This window comes from Emys orbicularis, chromosome 10 (assembly GCF_028017835.1).
Source record: "Emys orbicularis isolate rEmyOrb1 chromosome 10, rEmyOrb1.hap1, whole genome shotgun sequence".
Taxonomy (NCBI): Eukaryota; Metazoa; Chordata; order Testudines; family Emydidae; genus Emys; species Emys orbicularis.
Genome location: NC_088692.1, coordinates 31,038,874 through 31,056,299, shown reverse-complemented (window position 1 = coordinate 31,056,299; position 17,426 = coordinate 31,038,874). Strand labels below are relative to the sequence as shown.

Genomic DNA, 17,426 nt, shown 5'->3' with positions numbered 1-17,426 from the left:
GAGCTTGACACATCTTCCCACTTGTTGACATCTGACGGAACAAGGTCTAGCAGGGGAAGAAAGGCATGGAGTATGCTTCACCGCTGATCAGAAAAGAGAAGAATAAAGGTATTCACCACTTGCTCACCCCAGGGCTAGCACAAAGTGATTGGTGTGGATTGGTACTCACAGCTTGGCATAGAGCATCTCCCTGCAGCATCAACACTCCTTTCACCTGGTCTGCGCTGGAATGACAAAACAGTTCCAAACAGTGAGAGTCACAGGAGGCAGCCAGCCTCACCCCCAGCAAGAACAGGTGACCAGCCTCCACCCTTACCAACCAAAATGCAACACAGCAGAGGGCAGCAAGGACCTTCCCCACTCCCAGGTGGGCACACAGGAGCTCTCCAGTGCTGGTCCGAGTATGTCCTGTGGACAGCTCAGCTAGGGAGATGCATTCTCACCACCTACTCTTAGATCAAGCCTCCTGCCAGCAACTATAATATTGCTTGAGAGTTGCTCTCTTGTGTAACTGACCTGCTAAGAGCTCTAAAGTCCCATCCTAAACTAGTTTCCTCCCTGTATTAACAATCCACACTCTGTTCACCATTTAAACATTAACACCTTTTGTTTAAACATTAGAGTTCTGGCACTAACAGCAGGGACGCAAATCACAAACTAGGTTATAATCTGACATTGTGTATGCTTTCTGCTTATGCCATAGAGGAAGTTGAAGAGTAGTGCTGGGTAACTGGTCACCTTCTGCAAAGGTCCTACCTTCTCACCAATCCTGTTACATGTTTACATGAAACAATGACAGGAGACTAAAGTATCTGGGCTTTAAGGACTTCACTTTATGAGCCCATCTCATTTAACACAGACACCATGATCTCACTGACCTCCCAGCATCTGAACGTATGTCTACACTACGGGATTAATCCGAAATTATATAATTCGAATTTGGGAAACAGATTGTATAAAGTCGAATGTATGCGGCCACACTAAGCACATTAATTCGGCGGTGTACGTCCATGTACCGGGGCTAGCGTCGATTTCTGGAGCGTTGCACTGTGGGTAGCTATCCCATAGCTATCCCATAGTTCCCGCAGTCTCCCCCGCCCATTGGAATTCTGGGTTGAGATCCCAGTGCCTGATGGGACAAAAAACATTGTCGTAGGTGGTTCTGGGTACAGCCTCACCCCTCCCTCCCTCCCTCCCTGCATGAAAGCAACGGACGGCAGACAACCATTTCACGCCTTTTTTCCTGGGTGAACACTGCAGACTCCATACCACGGCAAGCATGGAGCCCGCTCAGCTCCAGACAGCAGTCATGAACATTGTAAACACCTCGCGCGCTCTCGTGGAGTTTATGCTGAGCCAGGACCAGAAAAACGAGGCGAGGAGGCGGCGGCGGCGGCAGCGCAGCGACAAGCGTGATGAGGACATGGACATGGACACGGACACAGAATTCTCTCAAACCGCGGGCCCCGGTGCTTTGGAGATCATGTTGTTAATGGGGCAGGTTCTATCCATGGAACGCCGATTCTGGGCAAGGGAAACAAGCACAGACTGGTGGGACCGCATAGTGTTGCAGGTGTGGGATGATTCCCAGTGGCTGCGGAACTTTTGCATGCGTAAGGGCACTTTCATGGAACTTTGTGACTTGCTGTCCCCTGCCCTGAAACGCCAGAATACCAAGATGAGAGCAGCCCTCACAGTTGAGAAGCGAGTGGCGATAGCCCTGTGGAAGCTTGCAACGCCAGACAGCTACCGGTCAGTCGGGAATCAATTTGGAGTGGGCAAATCTACTGTGGGGGCTGCTGTGATGCAAGTAGCCAAAGCAATCACTGAGGTGCTGCTACGAAAGGTAGTGACTCTGGGAAATGTGCAGGTCATAGTGGATGGCTTTGCTGCAATGGGATTCCCTAACTGTGGTGGGGCGATAGATGGAACCCATATCCCTATCTTGGCACCGGAGCACCAGGGTACCCAGTACATAAACCGCAAGGGGTACTTTTCAATGCTGCTGCAAGCCCTGGTGGATCACAAGGGACGTTTCACCAACATCAACGTGGGCTGGCCGGGAAGGGTTCATGACGCTCGCGTCTTCAGGAACACTACTCTGTTTAAAGGGCTGCAGCAAGGGACTTACTTCCCGGACCAGAAAATAACCGTTGGGGATGTTGAAATGCCAATAGTTATTCTTGGGGACCCAGCCTACCCCTTAATGCCATGGCTCATGAAGCCATACACAGGCAGCCTGGACAGGAGTCAGGAGCTGTTCAACTACAGGCTGAGCAAGTGCAGAATGGTGGTAGAATGTGCATTTGGCCGTTTAAAAGGTTGCTGGCGATCGTTACTGACTCGCTCAGACCTCAGCCAAACCAATCTCCCCATTGTTATTTCTGCTTGCTGTGTGCTCCACAATCTCTGTGAAAGTAAGGGGGAGACCTTTATGGCGGGGTGGGAGGCTGAGGCAAATCGCCTGGCTGCTGATTACGCGCAGCCAGACACCAGGGCGATTAGAAGAGCACACCAGGAAGCGCTGTGCATCAGAGAAGCTTTGATAACCAGTTTCATGACTGGCCAGGCTACAGTGTGAAATATCTGTTTGTTTCTCCTTCATGAAAATCCGCCCGCTTTATTGACTCATTCTCTGTAAGGAACCCACCCTCCCCCTTCCCCCAGCTTGCTTTCAAACCAAATAAAGTCACTATCGTTTAAAAATCATTTATTCTTTATTCATAGATTATAAAAAGAGGGAGGGAACCCGGGTGGGGTTTGGGAGGAGGGAAGGAAAAGGCCACTAAAAAAAGGTTTAAAAAAATGACAGCCTTTTGCTTGGGCTGTCCACTGGGGTGGAATGGGAAGGTGTATGGAGCCTCCCCCCCCGCGTTCTTACACGTCTGGGTGAGGAGGCTATGGAACATGGTGAGGGGGGAGGGGGGTTATACAGGGGCTGTAGCGGCACTCTGTTATCCTGCTGCCGTTCCTGAAGCTCCACCAGACGCCGGAGCATGTCTGTTTGCTCACGCAGCAGCCCCAGCGTTGCATCCTGCCTCCTCTGATCTTCCTGCCGCCACCTGTCATCTCGAGCGTCTCTCCTCTCCTCACGTTGGTCCCTCCTGTCCTCACGTTGGTCCCTCCTGTCCTCACGTTCACTGGCTTCTTTCCTATACTTTGAAACCGTGTCCTTCCACTCATTCAGATGAGCTCTGTCACTGCGGGTGGATTCCATGATTTCTGCGAACATATCGTCTCGCGTCTTCTTTTTCCGACGCCTTATCTGTGATAGCCTTTGGGACGGAGGAGGGAGGCTTGAAGAATTTGCAGCTGCTGGAGGGAGGGAAAAAAGGAGAGAATTTTTTTAAAAAGATACATTTTGCAGAACAATGCTTATACTCTTTCATGGTGACCTACACTATTCACATTACATAGCACATGTGATTTCTGTGCAAGGTCGCATTTTGCCTCTTAATATTGAGTGCCTGTGGCTTTGCTGCTAGAGATCAAGACGCAGGTCCGGGCAACAGAATTCGGCTTGCATGCAGCCATGGTAAGCCATTGTCTTTTGGCTTCTGCGCCCTCCTTTCCCACATACCAAGCAAAGCCCGTTGAGTGCTGCGGTTTTCCTGTTAACCTTCAGCAGCAGAAAACAAACTAACCCCCCGCCCCCCATCCAATTCTCTGGATGATCGCTTTATCCCTCCCCCCACCGGGTGGCTGGTATCAGGGAAGATCCCTGCAGGAACCAAACTAACACCCCCCACCCCGCCATGAATTCTCTGGGATGATCGCTTTACCCCTCCCCCCACCGCGTGGCTGGTATCAGGGAAGATCCCTGCTAGCCAAACGCGAAAAGCTCTGGGCCAATTCCTTCCCCCCCCTCCCCCCCTGCACTTGGCTAACTGCAGGGAAGGATTTCTTTTCAGCCACAGGCAAACAGCCCAGTAGGAACGGCCACCTCTGTCCCCTTAATTAAATTCCCGTATTTCAACCAGGTTACCATGAGCGATATCACTCTCCTGAGGATTACACAGCAAGATAAAGAACGGATGTTGCTTGAATGCCAGCAAACACTGGGACCATACGCTGCCAGGCTTTGTCATGCAATGATACCAGATTACTTGCTGCAAGCATGGCGCGGTCAAGTGTCCTACCATGGAGGACGGAATAAGGCTGCACTGCCCAGAAACCTTGTGGCAAGGCTTTTGGAGTACCTCTAGGAGAGCTTCATGGAGATGTCCCTGGAGGATTTCCGCTCCATCCCCAGACATGTTAACAGACTTTTCCAGTAGCTGTACTGGCTGCGAATGCATCCCAAGTCCTCAGGGCAAAGTAATCATTAAAAACCCTTGCTTTTAAAACAAGTTTTATATTTTAAAAAGGTAAACTCACCTGAGGTCCCTTCCATGGGGTCGTGGTCTTGGATACTGGGTTGGGAGGGTTCTTCAGTCAGGCTGAGAAAAAGATCCTGGCTGTTGGGGAGAATGGAGTGCTGGGTGCTCTCTGCAAGCTCGTCCTCCTCCTCCTCCTCTTCCCCGTCCACAGAATCCTCAGGTGTAGCTGATGAGATTATCCCTGCCTGGGAATCCACGGTCAGAGGTGGGGTAGTGGTGGCGGCCCCCCCTAGAACTGCATGCAGCTCGGCGTAGAAGTGGCATGTCCGCGGCTCTGACGCGGAGCGACCGTTTGCCTCCTTTGTTTTTTGATAGGCTTGTCTGAGCTCCTTGACTTTCACGCAGCACTGATCTGAGTCCCTATTGTGGCCTCTCTCCATCATGCCCTTGGAGATTTTTTCAAAAGTTTTGGCATTTCGTCTTTTTGAACGAAGTTCTGCTAGCACTGAATCCTCTCCTCATATAGCAATCAAATCCAGTACCTCCCGTACGGTCCATGCTGGTGCTCTTTTTCGATTATCGGCCTGCTTGGTTGCCTGTGCTGATGAGCTATCTGTGGTCACCTGTGCTCTCCACGCTGGGCAAACAGGAAATGAAATTCAAATGTTCGCGGGGCTTTTCCTGTCTACCTGGCCAGTGCATCCGAGTTCAGATTGCTGTCCAGAGCGGTCACAATGGTGCACTGTGGGATAGCTCCCGGAGGCCAATACCATCGAATTGCGGCCACACTACCCCTAATTCGAAATGACAAAATCGATTTTGGCGCTACTCCGCTCGTCGGGGTGGAGTACAGAAATCGATTTTAAGAGCCCTTTATTTCGAAATAAATGGCTTCGTTGTGTGGACGGGTGCAGGGTTAATTCGATTTAACGCTGCTAAATCCGAATTAAAGTCATAGTGTAGACCAGGAGTGAGAGAGACCCGTCTGCGGATGGAGACAAACCTGTTGCAGTTCAACCCCAAGTAGATTGAAGTGATAGTTGACAGAAGAGAGAAACATCTGGAGGAATGGACAGAGACAATCTCTGCACACACTATAAACACCCACAGATTTTCCCCTTTGGATACCAGAATCCCTTGCTCCACAGCTGTTCTGAGAACTTTTGTGGAAGCTTGTTTCACTGTCTACTGTGTAACTCTACAGAAGTACAGCTGGACTGGAGGCTCAGAAATGGTGACTATTACAGATGCAGTTTAGTAGTAACCGCACGTATATAGCGCCTTTCATCCAGATCTCTCACTGCTTTGTGAGGTCGGTAAATGTTATTCCTATTTTACATTTGGGGAGACTAAGACACAGAGGTTAAGGGACTTGCCCAAGGCCACACAGAGAGTCAGCAGCAGAGCCAAGAACAGACTTCAGATTCCTTGAGTCCAGGTCTCCAGCTGTAAGCACTAGACAGGGTCTCCTCATTATTCACACTTTGAACATGGTGAGAACTGATCTAACTATTCTGCAGTGATGAAATGAATCAGAATATGGCCAAAAAAACCCACCTGATGATTCCACTAAAGAATCAAACAGGAAATTGGCAAAGCCTAAAATGTGATCCATTTAAAAAGTACTTTCATCTGATGGGAAGTATCTAATTTTATTTAACCCTACCAAAAGAGTGATTTTTTTTGAGTGCCCTATTCTTATGGGATCAAAGAAATGAACTTCCCATCCTGTATGGACATTACCAAAGATGCTAATGCATATAAATAGAGTAAACAAGGACAGGTATGTATATTTTAGCAGGCAACTACAATTAATGTTTGATAAAATGGCAAGAAAGCAAAACAGATGGGAAAGCCAAGTGTTCACTCTTTAGAAGGTTATTAAACAATGATTAAATGAGCATTGGATAACTGCCTTTTACAACACAAACAGCAAAATATCATCAGGCTTTCCTCAGAGCGACAGTCTCTTTTTTAAAGGGCTGGAAATCTGCAGCAGTAAAGGCTCAAATAATGAAATTATGGCTGAATATTTCAACATCTATTTAGAAGCAGATATTCAGCTATCGACCCAACCACTCAGCTGTGGGAGTAATTCAGTACAACAGGTAAGGTGGGATTTACAGAACACAGGGTGGGTAGCTCCCAGCTACAGCTGTCCGATCGGGGCTCTTCTCTTAGCCTTGAACTGCTGCTTTTCTAAATGCCACTGCATTCAGATCTCCATGTTACGTAACAAAGCAGATGAAATGGGGGAGGGAGGAAGATGTGACATGCAAATGATTAAAGTAAGCTAGGAGAGCAGCAGGCAAGAAGAGACAAATAATGCCAAACTGTCACAGATGTTATAGGAAAGGAGGTATAATTGTGCAGCAAAGTAAATCAGCTTCTGTGCTCTGCAACCCAGGCACCTGGGTCACTAGAAGGTGGATGTGCTCAACTATGAAAGTGTTCTAGTGTCTCCAGATGTTAAATGGGAGATAGCAACAACAGGAGAATCTGTGTAAAATGGGAGTGAATTGCCTCAATCCTCCACATCCTTCCCCTTCCTTTCCTACACAAGGAGGAACCCAAGACCAAACGTGTACATGGAGAACAAACACTTACCTTGAAGTGCCCAGCATGAAGTTCTCCTGCTTGACTGGTCCTTCTGTGCCACCAACAGGCAAAGCAAACCTGTGAGAAGCCTCCTGCACAACAGCAAAGGGAGCTGACACTGTGACTGACTGACAAAATACTGCAATATCCTGGACAAACTTTATGCGATTAAGATTAACTTTACTGAATTAAGTTTAACCGTAATGAATTAGGTTTAATCCTTTGGGGTCCATTGTATTAAAAATGCAATTGTGTAGGTGTTATTGAGGCATTGTATGCAACTCCTCTAGGAGGAGAGGGATACTAATGTAAAGCCACCCCTGGAGAGGTGCAAATATGCTCGTTCAAACTGGATTCTCCAGGGACCACCAGACCAAGAAAGGATTTTTGGATAAACAGCCTCGTTTTAGCTCAGGGCCTTCTTCCTGATTAAGTAAACAGACAAGGCCCTTGGTCCAAGAAGGGACCCAATCCTTAGGGAAGGGTTGGAAGGACTGGGGCCCATAAGACTGTGGTCTTGTTCTGAGCTGAAGCTGCGATGAACTTGAAACCACAAGGAAACCCCTTGAGTGGGGTTTTAAAGGGCTGCTCCTGCCAGAGCTCATGTTAGGGTTGGGGGAGTCCTCTGGTTAGCTTATTAGTATGTGTGTAGGGTTTTTTAAATTGTTTTTAATATATTTTCTTTGGGGATAAAGAGAGATCTTTGCTCTCCAGGGCTGCCACCCCAGCATTGTGTTCACACAGAACAAAACAGCAACCAGAAAAAAGCAACTGAAAATTCCCTATGCATGGCTGGAACTGGCTCGATACCTTCAGAATATCCTGCAGCTGTCTCAGGACACCATGAACCTCCTCTTGCAAAAGCCATTTAAACTCTTCTTCCTACAGCCATGGAAAGACAAAACAGGAATCATTTATGAGAGTCTTTTGGGGCTTTCACAGGATGCTTGATCTTAATTTCTTTCTGAGACACAGAAGCACATAAACCATGAAGAACAAGTTTACTGGTATGTGCAGGTGGAAATGTAACAAGAGGTAAGGTAGGCAGTTTTTGACTGAATTGTTCAAAGGGCTATTTTCTCTACCTCTCCATGCTGCCTATATACCCTTTCAAAATATCTTGCCTTGACTCCACTGATCAAATGTTTATTTATTTAGAGCATTATATGAATAATAATGGTAGTAGGTGGCCCTGGTTCTTATACTGCTCCCATCCATGTGGTTTACCAAACAGCAGCAGCTTAATTAGGAAAGAACCTGAAATAAATTCAGCTGAGGGGACTGGACTGTTTGCACAAATTCAGTAATAAACAAGTTCAGCTCTGATGGGACAACTTCTCAGCTGACCTCAACCAGTTGTCTGCTATGGAGAAAGCCTGTGCAAACCAGATCCTGAATATGAAGCTGCAAACCTGAAGTATTAGTATAAAAACACCCTTGGTCAAAAGAACACCAAAGGTAGTAGGTGTGTGCCCATTGGGGGGAGGATTACTTTCACCACAGCGAAGTAGGGAAGGGCAATCCCCATTTTTCACATGGGAACAGAGGCACATGGTAAATAAGTGTCTTGCCCAAGGTGTCACAGGCAGTCTGCGGCTGGGAGTCAGGAACTGAATCAGGTCTCTCAAATCCCAGTCTAGTCCAGTGGCCTAACTACTATACCATTCATACCAATATGTACTAGGAGAAGTGTTAGCAAATCTGTGGATTTCCGCCTAGCTCTTTTCACAGGAGATGGAAATGTCCTACTGGCAAACACCTTTTGAATGAGGGCTAGGACAAAGATGTTGGTTATAACACTCGTTAACCTGCCAGATGTGCCTGTCGGGTGCACATCTGGATAAGATTCCATTTCATAAAATACCTGTTAACCACTAAGTGCCAACAAAAACTTGAGATACGTTATAGCGGGAAACAATGAGAGGTTTGATCCTTTGGTGGAATCAGGTTTGGGAGTTTGCTAGAATGAGGTAGTTTACAGCAAGTCAAACATGATATGGATCCAATCCAGAGAATCAAACAATCCCTCCCTGAGTACATCTCCTTAGAAAGAGTCTTTACAAAACCACTGAACACATTAAATGTTTAAAAGAAAAACTTTTCAGCTCTTAAGAACAGTCATTTCTGGGATGGTAAGAGGTTCCATTTGGGGGGAGAGTAGGCAAAGAGATTCACTGCAACATGAAGGACTCTCCCGAAAGCCTAGAGGATGGCAGCCTTGAGACCTTCCATCCTGTCCGGTACAGCCATGGAAGGTTAGTTGGGTGGACCACCGGAATGGTTTAGTTCTTTCTATGTAGAAAGCTAGAGCCCATCTAACCTCCAGTGAGTGAAGACATCGTTCACTCTTATTTGCATGAGGTTTCAGGTAAAAGACAGGTAAGTAAATTGCCTGATTGCTATGAAATTGTGAAACCACTTTCAGGAGGAAACTGGGGTGAGGCTGTAAATACACCTGACCTTTAAAGAAGACCACATACAGTGGCTTTGATGTGAGGACATGGAGTTCAGAGACTCTTTGGGCCTAAGTGACGGCAATTAAGAAAACCACCTCCCAGAAGAGGTATAATAAAAGAGCATGTTGCTAAAGGCTCAAACAGTGGTCCCATAATTTCTGACAAGACCAGGATCAGATCCAAGGGGGAACGGACTCCCTTACTTGAGGCCTTTGAGGAATGTGACTGACATGTCATTTGAAAAGCAGACTGGTTATCCACCCTCCGGAGGAAAGTTAATATTGCTGCCAAGTGAACTTTGACAGAAGAAATTGCTAAGCCTTACTGTTTCAGGTGTGATAATGTTTTGGATGGATGAACGCATGGGTGAGACTCCGGATTGGGATGCCCAGACTTAGAACAGCTTCCATTTTGAGAGGTAAGTAGTCCTGATGGAGGGCTCTCTATTATCTAGAAGGACCTGGCAAACTTGGTCTGAGCAGCCTGCTCTCTGGGATTTAGCCAGGGAGCTTCCAGGCCGTTAAATGAAGGGAACTCAGGTTTGGGTGGAGCAACCAACCATGGTCCTGAGAGATCAGGTCCAGGTACAATGGGAGTGGGACTGGAGTCGCCACTGAGAGGTCTAGCAGAGTGGAGAACCAGTGTTGGCAGGGCCATGCTGGGGCTATCAGAATAACTTGGACCTGGTCCCGCTTGATCTTTAGCAGCACTCTGTATAAGAGTGGGATTGGGGGAAAAGTATAATAAAGCTGTCCCGTCCAAGGTAGCAGGAAGGTGTCTGTGATGGAACCTGGACTATGACCTCATTGGGAACAGAGTTCGGAACAACAGAAGGAGTCACAAAAAGAGCAAGGCTCCTTGAAACGGTACATCCTGAACAGATCAGAGGACTGTAACCATGAACTCTTGGGCATGGCAACTGCCGAAGCCATGGACCTGGCAGCTGAGTCAGCCGCATCCAGAGCAGCCTGTAAAGAGGCCCTTGCCACCGATTTTTCCCTCGTCCACAAGCAAGGAGAACTCTTGCCTAGCCTCTTGTGGGAATCCCACATGTTAAAATCAGACCTGGCCAGCAGCACCTGCTGGTTTGCAATTCTGAGTTGTAACCTCCCCCGCAGAATAAACTCTCCTACTGAACAGGTCTAATTTCTTTGAGTCATGAATTGATCCTGTCTCTCTCTCTTACTGGCAGCAGATACTCCCAGGGATTCCGGGGGGATAGGTTTAAAGGAACTCATAACCTTGGGCGGGAACATAATATTTTCTTTCAGCCCTTTTTGAAGGAGGCAGGAAGGGATGCGGGGGTCTGCCACAGAGCCTTAACTGGTCCATAATGGCCTCATTGAGAGGCAGAACTATTTTAGAAGGGCCCGCAGTAGCTAAAATGTCAACCAGGCTGTGGGAGGACTCTTTCACTACCTCCATTTGTACGCTCAGATTCAAGGCCACCATCTTTAACAACTCTTGGTGAGCCTTATAATCATCTGGGGGAGACAACATGTCCCTTCCTGAGATTGTTTTATCAGGGGAGGAAGCCAGCACTGGCTGTGGGTGCTCTTCTTCCCTTTCTGCATCAGCAGGATCCCACTGAACTGGCTCTTTGAGTTTGATACTGGGCTTGGTACCCAGTAGGGCGGTGCCGCCCATCTTTCAGAGGCCACTGAATAGGAGCACCTGGAATATGCCCTGGAAACTGGGGGAAACCCCCACAGGTTCCAAAAGGGCCACTGGACTGGTGTAGGTCCCCAGTGACCTCCTGGCCAACCACTCAATGGTACTCCTGTGCCCGGATCCATGGAAGGGTGGAAATGCCTAGAGGAGTAGCAAGAATGGCTTCAAGGATGGAAAGAGTAAGACCCGATCTCCGATTTTGAAGAGGACGAGTCTCTCTCTAGTGACTGCAGAGGTGCTGTTCCCAACCGTGTCAGAGATCAGTGACGGGGTAGAGAGGTCCGCACTGAGGCAAGCATTGCAGGTTTCCCTTCTGATGATACTGTGCCCTTCACATTGAAATGACCCAGCTGGTTCACTCCTGTCCACCAGTACCAATAACACCGACTCTTGTACTGCCGACAATACTGGTACCGACAGCGAGAGAAGGTCCCTGGCAGCTACAAACGCTTCCGGTGTGGTAGGGACAAAAATAGTATCAGTACTGCACAGTGCCACCAATATAGAAGCTCTTCTGGTATCAGACTTGACGGTGCCTACGTAGGTGCCAGAATCAACGGTGCCAGCTTCTATGGATCTGAGGTAGAGGAGTGCTTTGGTTTAGATCGCACTCTACTCTGATTCCCAAGCCTGGCAGCCTTCGGTGCCGGGGATGCCCCCTTTTGGCTTGCTGTTTCTTATGTCTTTTTCTGGGCTCTGGAGATGGTGATTGATGCCAGGACTCTGGTAAAGTAGGAGGAGCACTCCTTACTGATGCTGAGGCATTCGGCCTGGCTCAGATGTAGGTCTCAGTGCCACCTCCGTGAGCAGGATCTTCCGCCTGGTCTCACGATCCTTCTCCGTCCGAGTCCTTGCAGATCTAGCAACGGTCCCCCAGTATGAGCATCCCTTGGGCACTTCAAGTAGTTTGAATGCCAGTTGCTCAAGGGCATAGCCTTGTTGCAGGAGACGCAGGGCTTGAAGCCCGGTGACCAAGGCCTCCCTCGGTACTGGGGATCAGATGAAAACTCCAATAATCATGATAACTAATTTACAAAAACTAACTATGTACAATAAAAAGAGAAAGTCCACTGGGAGAACTTGTGAATGCAAGGAGAGCAGTTCCAGTGACCATCACAGGCGGTAAGAAGGAATTGAGAGGGCGCAGGGTTGGCTGGGCGCTTTATACTGGCGCAAACAGTGTGCAGCAGCAAAGGGCGCTTGAGCCACCATGACTGGTACCACTGAGGGAAAAATTTCTGGTGACTGTGCGCAGGGCGTATGCACATCTAGAGTAGAATGCACATGTGCAGTCATTCGAAGAAGACGAACACCATATTAACTGTATAAACCACTTTTAAGCTTAAAAACTTCTTCCATTTTCAGGGCACACACAGACTGACTTGGTTCTCATCCTTTGTTGATCAGTCAGTGTATCGATCTTCGGGGCATGCTATGTTTTTGCAGATGTTTGAGAACAGCTGAGAGACTTGGAATGGTTGGGATTCTTGGAGAGGGTGAGGCATATTTATATTCACACAGGTGTTGGTTGGTTGGTTATTTTGTCACTTAAAACAGTTCCAGCCTAACTGTGTTTGGAATACTTCTATGAACTTGTTAAAAGTCTACAGCTCAGAATAGGCACCTTTGGTTTAGAAGTCTCAAATCTCAATATATAGAATTTGGGGCAATTTACTCATCCACGCATGAATTTACACCAAGTGGCATATGGCACCTGCAATGTCACAGACTGACACATCCAAGGTGACTTACACAGCAGCAATTTGTTTTGCTCAGTTTCCTAGGGTACCCTGGACCTTTTTCTAAAGCAGATAAAACCACATCATAAACACATCCCTCTGTCCAAGGCCATTTTAACTCAGAAAGCACAGAGATTTTAATAATTAACCTGTTTCTGTTTCCATGATGGTACATCCCTTTATTAAGGAGAATGCACAGACAGGAGGAGGTGGGAGAAAAAGACCAGGATGTGCACAGGCTCTAGTATTTATCTTGGTTTTTTTCTTGAGCTTTTCAAATACCTCTGGGGAGCTACTTATGGCACCCACATAAATTCTTGTCTTCCTTGAATTCCTGGACATCAGATCTCAGATATTATAACTTCATACATGTCACATGAGACCATAAGAAATAAAACACAAAAAAACACATCCAGAGTTCTCTGGCTTTGTTTGATACAACCCAAGTGTTACTATTTGGGGGTTTCCTGTGACTTCTGCAGAACCTGATTCACTGCCCTAATCAAAATTAATATGAAGAATTATGATTGGGGATTGACAGAAGGGAGTATAAATCAAACAAGCCTGATCAGAGAAGAAAAGCTGAGGGGCTTGGGATGGCTGGGATTCTCAGAGAGGGTGGAGTATGTTTATATTCCTGCAGGTCTTGGTTGGTTGGTTATTTTGTTACAAAGGCCTGATCTACACTACACAGTTAGGTCAATTTAAGGCAGCATACGTTGACCTAATTATGTCAGTGTACACACTATAGCAGTGGTTCTCAACCCACGGCTCGCATGCGCATAGGCGCCGACTTCTAATGGCACCGGTGGGTGCTTGACCCCCCCTCTGTCCCCGGCCCTGGCCCGACTCCGGGTGCGGAACAGGGAGGCAAGAAGCCCAGGTGGCTACAGGCTCTTGGAAGGCAGCTGTGTGGAGCTGAGAGCCCTGGCTCTCAGCCCCCCTCTCCCCCTGCCCCTCTTCAGTGGGTGACAGTGCTCCTGGTGAGGACATGCACCACTGACAGAAGGAGGGCAGTGCAGACATCAGCAGTAACTACTGCAGTGTCTGTAAGTCGACCTAACATAGGTCGACTTAAGTCTAGAATGTAGACATGCCTTTAGGCTAGGGTTGTTTTAACTGCTATTCCACCCACCTATGGATTACAATAGGGTCTCAATTAGAACACAATTTCAGGCACATTTGTTAATTAAGTTCTTGATGGACAAATCCATGCACATCTTGGTCATAAAAATGTCCTTTAGTACTGATGTTTAATTTCAGCCATCCAAGGCCAAAGGCCTCTGGGGTACTTTAGAAATAGATAAAAATTATCAGAGACGGCATCTGTAAAATTTCCTCCAGCCAGCAAGTTACAATCCTGAACCAAAAACAACATGAGTAAAATGCTACAGAGTCATGAACCTTGATTTACAGAGGATGTACTAGTGAGTAAGGCTTTCAGCCCTCGAATGTCCTGATAAGGCTCCACTTCCCATCCTCAAGATCCTATCTTGGGGAAGGACCAGTAGCTCCAATTTGCTGATCTTAATCGTCTTCACAGGACAGCAGCAGACAGTTCCTAAGGGGCACTGATCCTATATCAATGAAGGCTTTCAGTACTAAGAACAAGAGACTAATACACTGGACAACAAGTGGGCAGTGCCCCGCAAGCAATATTTAAGGGTGGCCCAAGGAAAGCGTGCCCTGAAAGAAGAGGTCAGGGATGGGAAATGCCTGTTGGCTGCTAGGCAAACTTCAGCTTCCCTGCTTAGTTCACAGTCAGCAATGACCGTGTGCCATGAACCCCATTAATACAACCTAGATGGAGCTACTATAAGGTGGGTGCCTATCTGGTTGAAAAATCGTTCCCAGGGAGTAGTTATCAGTGGTTCACAATCATGCTGGAAGGGCATAACAAGTGGGGTCCCACAGGGATCGGTTCTGGGTCCGGTTCTGTTCAATATCTTCATCAATGATTTAGATAATGGCATAGAGAGTACACTTATAAAGTTTGTGGATGATACCAAGCTGGGAGGGGTTGCAAGTGCTTTGGAGGATAGGATTAAAACTGAAAATGATCTGGACAAACTGGAGAAATTGTCTGAAGTAAATAGGATGAAATTCAGCAAGAACAAACGCAAAGTACTGCACTTAGGAAGGAACAATCAGTTGCACACATACAAAATAGGAAATGACTGCCTAGGAAGGAGTACTGTGGAAAGGGATCTGGGGTCATAGTGGATCACATGCTAAATATGAGTCAACAGTGTAACGCAGTTGCAAAAAAAGCAAACATCATGCTGGGACGTATTAGCAGGAGTATTGTAAGCAAGACATGAGAAATAATCCTTCCGCTCTACTCTGCGCTGATTAGGCCTCAACTGGAATATTGTGTCCAGTTCTGGGCGCCACATTTCAGGAAAGATGTGGACAAATTGGAGAAAGTCCAGAGAAGAGCAACAAAAATGATAAAAGGTCTAGAAAACATGACCTATAAGGGAAGATTGAAAAAATTGGGTTTGTTTAGTCTGGAGAAGAGAAGACTGAGAGGGGACATAGTTTTCAAGTACATAAAAGGTTGTTACAAGGAGGAGGGAGAGAAATTGTTCTTCTTAACCTCTGAGGATAGGACAAGAAGCAATGGGCTTAAATTGCAGCAAGGGCGGTTTAGGTTGGACATTAGGAAAAACTTCCTGTCAGAAGCGACAAAGAGTCCTGTGGTACCTTATAGACTAACAGACGTATTGAGCATAAGCTTTTGTGGGTGAATACCCACTTCGTCAGATTCACCCACGAAAGCTTTTTACAGATCCAGACTAACACGGCTACCCCTCTGATTCCTGTCAGGATGGTTAAGTACTAGAATAAATTGCCTAGGGAGGTTGTGGAATCTCCATCATTGGGGATTTTTAAGAGCAGGTTGGACAAATACCTGTCAGTGATGGTCTAGATAATACTTAGTCCTGCCTTGAGTGCAGGGGACTGGACTAGATGACCTCTCGACCAGTTCTATGCTTAACCCGCCCAGTGCAGGGGCAGCCACTATCCAGGCGAGATGCTCCATCTCCAAATTGTCCGCGGTAACGGTGTCTGCGATGGCGGAGAGGGGCGGGGTGCCGTGCTGGGGGCACTGCCCGGCAGGGAAGAACGGCCCCAGGGCAGGCAGGCCCCGGGCAGTGCCTCCAGCCCCGGCAGCCCTTCGCCGTCCCCCCTGTCGGGCAGCGCCTCTCTCCGGGACACCTGGGGAAAGGGTCCCAGAGCGGGGGGATGGGCATAGGGCCCCCACCCCCAGAGACGGCCTCGGGCGCTGCCGCAGGGGCTGGACCCAACCCCCGGGGGGGGGGCGGTCCCAGGCTCTTGGCAGGGTGACCCCTCGCTCGGGGCTGCCTAGCGGCAGAGGAAGGACGATCCCGGACTCACCAGCACTGCCCGCTCCGCCGCGCTCGCCATCGCAGCCGCCATCCCTCAGCTCTCCACCTTCTCCTCAGCACAGCCGGAGGCTGCCGGCTCCGCTTCGTGCCCGCCCCACTCACTCCTGATTGGCTAGGCACCGGCACCACGAGCCTTGGGATTGGTTACTGTTCTCACCCAGGCCCCGCCCAACGCCGACCCCTCCCACCACGGCTCGGCCTCTACTCTGCCTAGCAACGCGTCACAGGTTGCTGGCGAGTGGCTGGAATTATCTCCGTCCCCCCAGAGCTGGGGGCAAAGACGCACGGGATTGGGGATGACACCATAAAGCCTGGCGTGACATCACAATGTATGTGCAGATGCGCAAGCCTGGGAGGAGCGGGGCCTGAGACTGAATGGTGGTGAAGTGGTGGGGGTCTAGGAGAGGAGGCAGGCTACAGGGATGTGCACCAGGCCATGCAGGGACTGAGAGCCCATCACATAGATCAGGGGTCTCAAACACGTGGCCCCGGGGCTCCTGTGTGTGGCCGACCAAGCTCCCCGCCGCTCCCTGCCCCTCTGCCTACCCATGGGATTGCCTCCTGATGCTGCAAGCTCCGCGCTGCTCTCTGAAGCAGCCGGCAGCATGCCCCTTCGGGCCGGGGGGAGGGGGAAGGAGGCAGAGTGCTCCGGCATTGCCTCCTTCCAGGCACTGCTCCCCACAGCTCCCACTGGCCGGAAACAGGGAACCGCGGCCAATGGGAGCTTCGTGGGAGGTACCTAGAAGAGCCGCACAAGCAGGGAACCCTGAGCCCCTCTCCCAGGGGCTGCAGGGACACGGTTCCAGCTGCTTCCTGGAATGGAGCAGCACGGAGCCAAGGCAGGCAGGGAGCCTGCCCTGGCCCCAGTGAGCGCTGCTGCCACCCCGGAGCTGCTCTAGGTAAGTGACACCAGGCTGGAGCTCACACCCTGAACCCCTCCTGCACCCCCAACTCCCTGCCCTGAGCCCCCTGCCGCATCCCGCACCCCTCCTGCACTCCCTGCCCTGAGCACCCTGCACACCTCCTACACCTCAACTCCCTGCCCTCAGCCCCCACTGCACCCTTTCTGCACCCCCTGGGGGCAGCGTTGGGGTGGGGACTTCAGGGAAGGGATTGGAATGGGGCAGGGAAGGGGTGGGAAGAGGGGAGGCAGGGGTGGGGCCTAATTGGAAGGGGTGGAGTGGGGGCGGGGCCAGAGGCAGCGGAGGTGGGGGGTTCAGTGATGCAGCC

At 49.1% G+C, this 17,426-nt stretch overlaps 1 protein-coding gene across 3 annotated transcripts in view; it reads right to left on the bottom strand.

The window, feature by feature from the left end:
• Positions 1-17,426, bottom strand: part of ROGDI (rogdi atypical leucine zipper) — a 177,691-nt gene that overhangs the window by 11,902 nt on the left and 148,363 nt on the right. For 2 of the 3 annotated variants that reach the window (XR_010561710.1, XM_065411891.1), the window contains exons 1-4: positions 16,186-16,281; positions 7,728-7,799; positions 6,927-7,009; positions 170-224 (exon numbers count right to left, since the gene is read on the bottom strand). Coding sequence is in view for 2 of the 3 variants with exons in the window: in XM_065411891.1 (XP_065267963.1) it covers positions 170-224; positions 6,927-7,009; positions 7,728-7,799; positions 16,186-16,227 (252 nt within the window). In the remaining variant the exon portion in view is untranslated. Of the gene's footprint in view, positions 1-169; positions 225-6,926; positions 7,010-7,727; positions 7,800-16,185; positions 16,282-17,426 lie in introns of those variants that run through there. The other variant, XM_065411890.1, reaches the window with a different exon arrangement.